We start from the raw sequence: 11,656 nt of genomic DNA on the forward strand, positions 1-11,656 counted from the left end.
ACATGGGAAAGAATGCAGCAGAATGCAGCTTTCGCAAGCAGAGACATGAAACAAGTAGGCCACCTTATGCTCAAAGTGTTAAGACTGAAGGTAGCAGTTTTAAAAAAATTCTCAGTGCTTTAAATTTTGCTGTTTTAAACTGTCTAAAGGTTTACGTTGTGAAAGGAATGGTTTATCACACATTTTGCCTTTCTCACTTTTGAAGTACTCAGCCAAACAGAATTTAACATTTTTGGAACCAATGAAAGTTGATGAAGTGGCAGATTGTCCAAGGACCTAACTGGAGAAACATACTGATTAATTTGTAAAAAAACAAAAAAAAAGCAAAAAAACAAAACAAAACGGAGTCCTCTCTATATTTCTTAGTGCCAAACAAGCCCACATTACCAGTGACACATACAGAGCCATCCGTCAGGCCTTATGGTAGCAATTAATGCCGGTCAGCAGCAACCAAAACAACAAGCTGGTGTCTACCTCGGTTCCTTCTGGTTTTCCGACCAGGAACGGGCAGCTTCCTGGTGTGTGTGGGCCAATCAGAGGCTGCGGTGAGGGCGCAAGAGCCAATAGGCTGCTGAGCTGTGGGCTGGGAAGTTGTGTTCAGAGCGCCAGAGGGGTCATGGGAGCAAATAAATACATGCACACACAATGACTGCATACACACATGACCGCAGTCCGGGGTCATAGAGGCTGTTGGAGCACAGCTGGGTGTCGTCTGAGTGCCGACATTGAGAGAGGAGGATTGGACTGTTCAAGACCAAGATCTTCCTTTGTTCTTAGCTTTGTGTCCATGTGTGTCTCAGTTTTTTCCCCCCTTCTTTCTTGCTTCTTCCCTGGAGGGCAGAAATGAGAGGAGCGATATTATCTTCGTGGGCCTTACACCATTACCTTCCATCTGATAAATCACCAGGCCACTCCATCACCCTCTTCTCTCACTCCTTACCAGTAAGGGGGAAAAAAGAAGCAAACACGGAAACAGGAGGAGAAATCTAGTTTGGGATAGGTTGTGTGTTTGTGTGTTATTCTTCTGTGTGCGGAGAGAGCAGCTGTTTGTTAAAGGAGAGATGGGAAGTATCTGGGGTCTTGATGGCATCCAATTAAGGCAGATAAAATGATGATGAATTGCAGTCGGGCAGCAGAGACGGACGCTTCTGTGTGTGCGTGAGCTCGCTCTCTCTCTCTCTCTCACACACACACACACACACACACACACACACACACAGATTCAAGAAAACAGCAAAATAAGAAAGGAAAGGGGAGACTCAATATAGATGTGGAAAATAGAAGGAAAGAAACCAGGGTGAGGACAGCATAAGGAGGTTTGGAAGCAGAGATACCAGAGGAAAGAGAGGGAGCAGTGGGAAAGATGTATAATGAGGAGGAGTATGCAAAGCGGAAGAGTGCGATGAGTCCGTACAGAGTTTGGAGGGGAAATAGGACAAATAATCTGCTGTCTTTTGATGGGAAATAAAATGAGAGAGGCAGACAAGAAAGATGGATACACAGATGAACTGATAGATAGACCAAATAGAGGTCTAGAGAAGAGGCCAAGCATGTCTGCAGGGACAGGGACTTGTCTAATGCTGTCATACACCCCCTCCTTGTATGTGTGTGTGCTTCTCGATTTGCTGGGATTTATTAATAGACGTATAACACATCACAGCTCTAGAAAACTAACATTTGTAAATTACATAGAAAAAAGTTATTTCTAAATACATTATAATATAACACATGAATTCCCACATACACCATTCTCAGGGTGGCAGAGAGGAGGCTAATGAGGGCCTTGGCGCTGGTTGGTGGAGGGTGGGCGCAGCAGAGCACGGTACAGCCCTGTCTGGCATGGCCTGGTACAGCTTAATGAGATATAAACACCAGACCTGCCACCTCTGTGAGCAACAGCACATACTGGCACTGCTTTAATTGGCTCGCAGGCTGTGTGTGTTTGTGTGTGTGTGCGTGCAGGTGAAGGAGCATTGGAAGTTCACTGGAAATTAATGTGCATAGCTACAGATTGAACACCATTCTTTGTTCTCCTGTCATGTGGTAGCTCTGAATAGATTTGGATTTTGGGGGGGACTACTGTACACTGTTTGTTAAAACTAGTCTCTTATGTAATATGCACTCACTGGCCACTTTATTATGTATGCCTGTACAACTGTATGCAATTAAATGCAACACCTCTGTCTTAACATCTGTGTTTATGAAGCTCAAATGGTGACATTGTCATAAATTTATAAATCCAATTACATGTTTATTATTGAGGACATAGTTAAAGGTGGTGTTGTACTGGACTACATTATATTCAGAGGTTTCTCTGTATTTTTTTACCTCCCCAGCTGCATACATGAGAGGGCATATTAGGGCAAAAATACAGAGACAGGGGTACTATTAAGATAGAAGTGTTGCATTTAATTGCATACAATTGTACAGGTGTACCTAATAAAGTGGCCGGTGAGTGCATGTATCTTTTTCATTTGGTTTTGAAAAACTTGAAGAATGATCCAGCTTAATAATTAATTGTTTTGGTTGTTCATACCTCTCATTAGCTTGCTCACTTATAAAAGTGTATGTGAATGAGTTGATATTTGGAGTCATGGAGACTTTTTCAGAGAATTCAGTGAGGTTTTGTGAAAAGCACGTGCCGACCCAAATGTGCACATTTACTTAGTAGCAGCCTGTTTATGTTTGCATTGACTGCTCTCTATTTCAAAGCAGCTGAAAAAGAGGGAAGACAAAAGCCATCTCATATTTCCTCTCATTCGCGCCTTCATTGTCCAACCTGTTCCACCCCTCGCTGCTCTTCGCCTCGTCCCATCATTGGCTCGCTGCCTCTCCTCCTCTCTGGCAGGTGAAGAGCAGAGGTCCCATGCTATCTGTCCTGGATAAATAAGAATTAATTGCTGCTGAGCTATCAGCATATGCCAGCTTCTCCACCCTAACCTCCACCTCACTTTCATCATCCATTACTGATTTCTGTCTGCCTCCTTCTATTTCTACACTCTGTAACCTTTACGCTACATACTCTTTCTCATAGCAGTGCTCCACATTTCTCTGTGATGGGTTGATGGGCAAGTGAAGCACCAAAGGTGATCGTTAGAGCAAGATTCTCCTGTTATTACACTGATGAACAGAGAGGTGTTTAAATCAGAGGGAAGACCTCAGCCTACCTCCATGTCTCGCTTTCTGACTGCATTTGTAGCTATTTTAAAATCACACAGTTTATTTGTACAGAATAAAGCATAAATACATCAACAGTACCAAAATAATAAATAGCAATAGCATAATATATCATTGATTGTGACAGGAACACTGTGGAATTAAATCCTGGTATGCATGGTGTGATCTGTCATTCTTTTCAGTAGTGGCAGAGTCAGAGTCGTTTTGTTTGTAATGAAAACTTCACCTGTTCAGTTAGCAACCATGTGGCTAGACTGCCAGATGACTGTTCAATGTGTCTATCAGTGTCAGCTTTTTAGTTTGAAGGCTTGCTTCTGTATGTGCTGAGCTGAGAGTGCTACTGTACTTCACAGATGGTCGGGTACTGCAGTTATTGTATGTGTAGATAAGGGTAATCACCTTTATTCAAACCTTCTGGTTGGGAGACGACTGCTCTCACCGCACCACTGTTGCCTCCCCAGATGTCGGTGGCTTACAGAAAACTGGTTGTTCGACAGAGCAGGGAAATAAGTGATGAAAGAATGGCTACCAGAAGAGTGGCATGAGTTGACAGAGAGGGAAAAGAGCGAGCATATTGAAAATATGGACATTTCTATAATTGTCTAAAACTCATCCTACTGTCCAGGGAGACGTCCAGTGAGCTTACGCTATCTTTACGTATAGGCTAGAAAAATAAGAAACACTGACTATGACAGCAGTATTTTTCCCCTAAGCCAGCACTTTTTTCTTCCTCCATCACCCCTTTTCTTCCCATGAATGAAAAAAGTATGTTTGCAAGCGTGTATGCACACGTGTTGGTGTGTGCGCAAAAGATAAGCTGGGTAACTGGGTCCATTCATGCTCCAATCCTGTTAGCATTAGCGATTAGCATTGGCTAACGGTGCACCACTGTAATAAGGGGGCTGATTCCACATGCCCAACTCCACACATTCAGTACATACTGTACACACACACACACACACACACACACACACACACACACACACATACACACACACTAAGCATTTAGAAGGACACACAGAGTATTTGGAAGGATTAACCCTTGATCCTTGAATATCTGCCTGGAAGTTGTGTGTGTGTGTGCGCACACTCCTGTGCATGTGTTTATATACAAGGGTTTACAGTACATACGTTGAAACGTACTGCGTGCTGCGCCTTATCTAGACCGGCAAAACATGTTTCACATGGGCCAGCAATCGGTCTGCATCCTCTGCTTGGCTTCTGCACAGTCCCAGTGTGACATCTTTTACAACTGCATCACAAAATTACTTTCAATCTGGAGTAAGTGTCAGGTCATATTTTTGATAACTGTCATCATCACCTCAAGAGAGCTTGGTGAGAGGAGAGAGGGAGAGACTAACCTATTAAATCCCAGGTATGGGCTTGCCCTGGGCTAGGTTGGTATTTTTAGCCATCCACACCTTCAAAATGACTAATTATCAGGCTGTGACCCTCACAGAAGGTACCCATAGTTACATACCTTCCTTCCCTCACCCCTCCTCATCCATTCATCTGTCCTTGCCTCTCCTCCTTAACTTTTCACTGACAGAGGTCCAGTTGGTGATGCTGTAGCGTTCACATTGGCACTTTTCTGCTGAAAGCCTGTTGTGGGGCAGGTTTTGTCCCCCACTTCAATTTATTCTTGCCATCAGTCAGATTTTTTTCTTTACCCTTTTCACCCTTTTTAAGGTTTATATGGTCTCCCTCTGGCACTATCTTTACATACCTTTCTATCCCTTATGATCCCTACAACTCTGTCTCACTGCTGTATTTCTCTTTTAAAAACTCTTTCATTACTTCTCTCTCTCTCCCTCCCTCCCCGTTCCTTCACTATTTGCTGTAATAAGTTAGTAAGAATGCTGATTACCAGCAAAACCTTTATTTTGCCCTTCAGTCTACATTTGGTCCTTTTACATCTCTTCAGGCTCCAGACAAAATGATTGTTACCATCACCTTGTCATTTTGAACTGTGTCATATTTGGCGTTCACTCACAGAGTATAGACCACCGTGATTTTGTTCCTCTGTTTACATTTCTTTCCCCCCTTCACACATGCAACTCCTGACCTCTAGAGAGAAACCTGCTTAATATTTGCATTTTCGTATTTGAATCTGCTGTGCTGTGATTAAACCATGTACAAGGTGCATGTGTGTATTCCCTGAACTGTGCATTGCTATGCAACACTGCTGGTCCAGTATAAAAGTTTAATAAGCCTTCAATGCAATGAGAGGAGATGAGCTTTGGTTCATAACCTAACCTTTCCTAGGCGTCCCCTGCCCTCTGGTGCTCATTAAACACACATACATGCACATGCACCTTTCTCCCTAACTAAATATTCATGTTGTTGCTGATTGAATGTACATACCAGATCCCGGTGTCCACTCTCTCAGCACAGGCCTCCCTTTGACGTTGGATGTGCAAACACAGACACCTCTTTGGATGGCAACAACGAGAGACGAGGGCAGGCAGTGTTGTTTTAGCTGTCAGCAGCACCACACCCCCATTGTGTGTGAGTGTGGTGCAGGTTTCATTTGTCTGTCAGTGGAGTTAAACCCCTCTCATGTGACCAGGCCATGTTTTTGATTGACTGGTCAGCGGAGAAGCAGGGGTGAAAGTGGAGGGACGCTTGATACAGAATGGAGCAGAAACAATCAGTTGATTGGTGAATTGATATAAAACTATGTTGATAATTAGTTGTTTAAATCATTAAAAGTAATTAAAAATGGCCAGAAATTCACTTGTTCTACCTGCTGATATGTGAATACTTATTCAGTTTATTATCATGGAGGAATAGCTTTAGTTATGAACGGTTGGTTGGACAAAACAAGCAACGTGAAGATTAATAAATGAATCAAGAAACTAATCAACAATGGAAGTAATCATTAGTTTCAGCCTTAGTTTACTTATTGCAGTCCAGCATTTTATATCAGATGGCAAAGTTTTGATTCTGACCTGCTAAAACAATTAGCAGCTCTTTCTCTTAATGAGCAATCACTAGATTGCTGTTTGGTGTTTGTGTATAGTTCAGTGGAGCTTTATTGCTGCTGCACTTTTTGGTTTTGACTGTTTCCAGTTTTTAACTACCGGGTCATGTTATAGTTTTTTTCACACTTCTGAAACAAGTGTGTGGCTGTGAGAAACCCACCTGTTGCGTAGTGTGAACAACAGTCACTGTCATTGTCAAGAGAACAGTTGCGACATCTTGAACAGTTGCCCTCAGATGGATTCTTCTTTTTCTCACGTTCTCTCATTGCCTCCCTCCTTCACCATCTTTGTCCCGCTTGCATCTCTGGCCAGTCTCTGTTTTATCTTGTCCCCCCCCCCCAACACACACACACACACACACACACACACACACCACACACATACCCTCTTTATTTTCTTCTTGCTGCTTTTCTTTCTTTCAGACAGTTCTCAGTGCAGTGTCCCTGAACATCTCCCATCTCTTTCTTTTCTTATCTAATTGTCTTGCACGCATATACACACTCAAACACACTCATATATTCTCTGCATCTCTGCATAGAGAAGTAGTGCTCTTGTTCCCACGCAGACTGGGTGGTCTCTTAGGGAAGAAGGAGATAGGGAGGGAGGGAAAGATTGAAGAAGTTCATATGCTTGGACTTTGGTAGAGCTGTCTTCCAAAACATGTTTTGTGAGTGCCTTTTCTTCCTGTGTTTGCATGAGTATTATTTATCTTTTTTTTTTCCCTTTTTCCTGTGTGGACTATGTGATCTGTCTTTGATGCATTTGCTGGCATCCATCTCTGGAAACTTTCCTGTGAGCAGAATGCATATTTATAGAACAATGTGCACATGTGTTTCCCCAGACATGTTAGAAATATGGTACAAAGGAATTTCCTCTGTACTTCCTTGTCTGACTGTGTGGCATTCTGGGAGATGGAGGCAGGTCAGAGAAAGTCTGACTGAGATGATAGAGGAGGAGGTTTGCAAAGAGGCAGAGGGATGGAATAATGAGAGGGAGAGAGAGGAAAAGGAGGGGTAGTAAGGAGGATTGCGAGAGAAGGAGGGGCAGAGGAATGTGTGAAAAGACCAAGGCAGACATGTCAGCAAACAAATTGAAAATGCCAATTTCACTTTAGCCCCCACCAGCTCAGCCCAGCCCTGGCCTCTTATTCCATGTGTAAATGAATAGTGTCCACAGAATAACACACAATCACCTCTCTCTGTCCATCTCCCCCTTGCTATTTCCCCTTCGCCCCTGCTGGTGTATCACCCACTCTCTACCCACTTTTTCTATCCCTCTTTTCATTTTTTTTTATCTCTGCACTGCTCTTGTCGAAGCTCTTACTGCCTCTGTTTCTGATCCATCGGCCACTCCAAACATTTTCCTTCTTTTTATCATCACTTGTCACTTTTGTCCTTTTTTTCTGCACTGTTTCACTTTTCACGTTGTCCATTTCTTGCCACCACCAACCTTACCCTTCCTCACTGTGTACTGGATGACTCCACTGCAGTAACGTTAGCACAGAGTGCATGCCATGTTTGTCTGTCCTAAGATTCCAGGTTCACTGTGCTTGAAGGAGAAACTATCCTCATAACACTTGTATGAGATCAGTTTCTTCTCTCTACTTCTCCCTCTTTTAATAGTTAGGAAGTTGAAGCGCTGGTCTTGTTCAGTATCAGCTGATCTGCAGAGTAGTTTTTCAGTTAATTGTTTGGTCTACAAAATGGAAAGGAAATCTTCCCATTTAAACTTTGTGTAGAAGTTGTCTCATTCAGTGATCTGCAGGCCAGCTCCCACGTGGAATTACTTGTGCCATTTTCACATATGAACTCTGGACAGTGTCTGCGGGGTCAGGTCCACAGCAAGAGAGAGTTTGTATCAGACACGTTCTCACCTACTGGAAATACATGGCGGCATAACTTCTAAAACACCTACTGGAAATACTCAGTTTGGTTTATACAAAGGGGGGGGCAGGCACCTGGATAGAGCATGCATGAGGTGGTACATGATGCGGTCATGTTGTCGGTTTGTAATTTCATCATAAACAAGTCTTTTGCCTTACCTTAAATTTGACAATTCTGGTGCTGGCACTTGACGACAGAAATTCCTGAATCTCATCATGTGTTATGTGCCGTTCGCACCTGTCAGTGAGCGAACGAGAAAGAGGCGGACCCAGGTAGCCGACTTCGGTGCAAGCAGTGATTTATTATGTACAGTGATGATGAGAGTAACAATACACAGAGGGAAATAGTGCGTAGTCCTGTCGATGAGTAGTAGCCGGGTGTTTGACCAACAGCAGGAGGCGAGGAGATGGAGAGCTGGGCCGAGCTGCGTAGGCTGGGTCACTCCTGGGCTGGTCGGTGGTGAAGAACGAACTGGCAAGTGACTGAGGAGTGAAACTGGGTAATATAGTGAGCAACCTAATCAAGTGCAGCTGGTGATAAGGGAGTGAGGAACAGGTGAACGTGATTAGTGTTAATGGGCAAGAGACAGTAGGAAAGGTGAGGGAGGCAGAGCGGCCGAGCAAACCTGACATCATGTCTCCAGTTAAATATTTTCGGTGGCAGCTTCATTGTAAATGACTGTTTTGATTCACCATCAGATGTTTGTATTCATCTGGTAGAACATCATCAACACACCCACTAGCTCAGTATCAATATTCTGGAATATAAGCTGTTGTGTTCTCACATGGGATCACTGCAGCTCACTCGGACATTACGGGGGCTTTGTACTAGGAAGCTGGCAGGGTGAAGTCAACTTTATGTTCTGGGCATCTGACTTGGACATTTGCATTCTCACATACTGCTCCTCCGGGTAATGTCCAGATAATTTCAGGGTTCCAGTGCATGTCAGAAAAGGGCTTTAGGGGTGAAAGTTTCCTCTTCAGTAGTTCAGGTATTCTAAGTAAATCAGTGCCAAAATGTGCCCAAAAACAATTTTTCTCTCAAAATTAACTCTAATACCAAAGTAGTAGTACTCCTGAGACACATGGGATACCCTCCTTTATTTGGATATCAGCATCTACTCCTTAAGCGATGTACAGTAAATCATCCAATTGCAAAAGTGAATTAATCAGCCATTCACACAGTGTGACATTGCTGTGTCCTCTCATTTTCTTATCTTCTCTGTGCACATTTCTCCGTCCTTTCCCCCTCAAATATATTCAAATTCACTATTATTACAGATGTCAAGATAAATCTCACAGTATCTGGTTGAAATGGGTGATATCACATAGTAGCAAAGTTGTAGCTAGATTCAACCTGTGAGGGACCCATAGCCTTAGGCTCTGGCCTTTCACATCGGATTTTATCACCACTCCACTAGAGGAGAATAGTCTTGCTATCATTCACCCCAAGGCCACTGAAGATAGTGACCACACCAATGGGAGTGAGAGTAAGTGGGCAGCCTTTGACTGACTGAGGCATTAGGTTAACAGCCACTGCAGCAATAGCCTCGGAGCAGAGAACAGGCAACCTCTTGCTAGCTAGCATCTGTTTCATGTTGTATCAGAGGCTGCTAATGAATGGAGTAGTTAATAATGCAAAGTGTGTCTGATTCGGGGGTGTGGGGTTCTTGATGGATGAGTGTTTTCAGATCATTGTGTGTTTACCTCAGCATTTAGCTGCTTTGTTTATGTGACGGGGGAGGGAGTGGGGAGGCGGCATAACTTCTAAAGCTGCATTTTCTTTGCCAGTGATAATCATCGTTGATATTTTATTTGTTTGGAGGTTGGGAGGGGTCTCACAGGAGCGCCTTCTCTGTTACTCCTTCAGTTTACACACCGCCATCACATTGCCGCTTTTGAAGCTTGTTGTCTCGTTTAAAGCAATTTCATAAAACTGATTATACTGACGACAAGTCAATTACATTTCAACTCATATTAGTTCAGGATGCAAAAATGAAATTAGATGAGAATATTATTGTTGGAGATATATTACGCTTTTCATTCATCACGGGAATGGAATGAGTCATACAGTGATGGGGGTTCCAATCTCTTAATCAACTCTGTGCTCTTCCAGGCAGCGGCGGATGTGCCTCGTGTTAAAATCACAATATAGCCTGTCTCTCATCATTCATTTTAATGGCCCTTCAACTGCGTTAGCACCACAGGGTATGACATTACACCCAGCGAGTAGCTGAACTGAGTTTGTTCATGGTATTGGAAGATTTCTGACTCGTATAAACATGTAATACTTTATTAAAAGACTAAGAATGTCTTGGAGAGATGTTATTGGTGTCAAAAAATATTGTTTTAGCTAACAAAACATGACTGAATGCCATTCTTGTTCATGTTGTTGTTTTATATTTCAGTATGCCTATGAGGGTAGTGACATCAGTGACCTGCCAGTGGATCTGTCTGTGGTTTGGAACGGAAACTTTGTCATTGACAACCCCTACAACATCAAGGGTGAGTTTGCACTTTACATTACTAACATTGTTAGTTTACATTACTTTTGCCATCTGGTTGAGTCAGCACACAGCCAACCCAGTCTTCATGGTCAAATTCTGTCCCACCAATGAATGGCACTCAGTAAAAACTTCATTTTTATTACCTTTAATCATCATGTGTACATACTGTGTTTTTGTCTGTGTGTGTGTGTTTGTGTGTATATGAGAGGGAGAGAGAAATACAGTAATACTACATCACTGAACACTTTGTATTCCGTGCATCTATTGGATGTTTTTAGATATCTACAACTTTAGGTATGTGCTCAAATTCCATAATGTTTGCACTCACCTCAGTGTAACAGAGAACATATACTGCACTGTACATGAGGTCATTCGTATTCAGTAATACATATATTGACTCGTATAGCTGTCAAGGCTCGGGTTTTACCCCATGAGACACTCTTGTCATTGATAATGGGTAGCAGATAAGTGGTGGTAGTATGTCACATTAGTAACAAGCTGAGCAGCAAAATGGCATATAAACCAGCATCTTTTTTCCCTGCAATAGTGCATTAAATATACTGTAAATCTGTCAAACTGTGTTTGGAATGTATAGTGTGTGCAATTTGAAAGTAATGAGACCAGCAGAAGCTGTGTTAAAATTGTGAAGCCAGAGCATTGCAGCATTTTAAGACCAGTGACAGTATACTGGAAAAGCTTGACAAGGCCCACCAATCACAAGATTTGTGCAAAGCATTGATTAATAATTGAGTTTCTTGCTAAAAATTTGCTTCTCTTACACTAGAGTACAACTGCTCCTAAGCATAAAGGTATGTTTTTTTAGTTAAGATTGTTTTGTTAAAATATCTACTTTTTAACTTGTTAGGTCAGATTTGACTGAGAATAGAAATCCTTGCTATTTAATCCTTAGGCATAAAATGTGCAACAAAAACCTGATGCACAGCTCATAATTAAACTATCCATAATTAATTAATATGATGGGTTTACATTTCAACCCATTTTTCAACACATATCGCCCCAAAATATCTCGCAAAGCTAACATTTCATTACACCGTTATTGTGCAGGCTTCTGGGCATCCACACTTAGGCTGATGGGTATTATTACA

General features: G+C 42.5%; 1 protein-coding gene across 7 annotated transcripts in view; it reads left to right on the top strand.

Annotated features, from left to right (window-relative positions):
- Positions 1 to 11,656, top strand: part of plxna1b (plexin A1b) — a 193,664-nt gene that overhangs the window by 134,078 nt on the left and 47,930 nt on the right. For all 7 annotated transcript variants that reach the window (XM_020592554.1, XM_020592556.1, XM_020592549.1 and 4 more), the window contains exon 11: positions 10,452 to 10,548. In XM_020592554.1, coding sequence (XP_020448210.1) covers positions 10,452 to 10,548 — 97 coding nt within the window. The remainder of the gene's footprint in view (positions 1 to 10,451; positions 10,549 to 11,656) is intronic.

This window comes from Monopterus albus, unplaced genomic scaffold, assembly GCF_001952655.1.
Source record: "Monopterus albus unplaced genomic scaffold, M_albus_1.0 scaffold18.1, whole genome shotgun sequence".
NCBI classification, from domain to species: domain Eukaryota; kingdom Metazoa; phylum Chordata; class Actinopteri; order Synbranchiformes; family Synbranchidae; genus Monopterus; species Monopterus albus.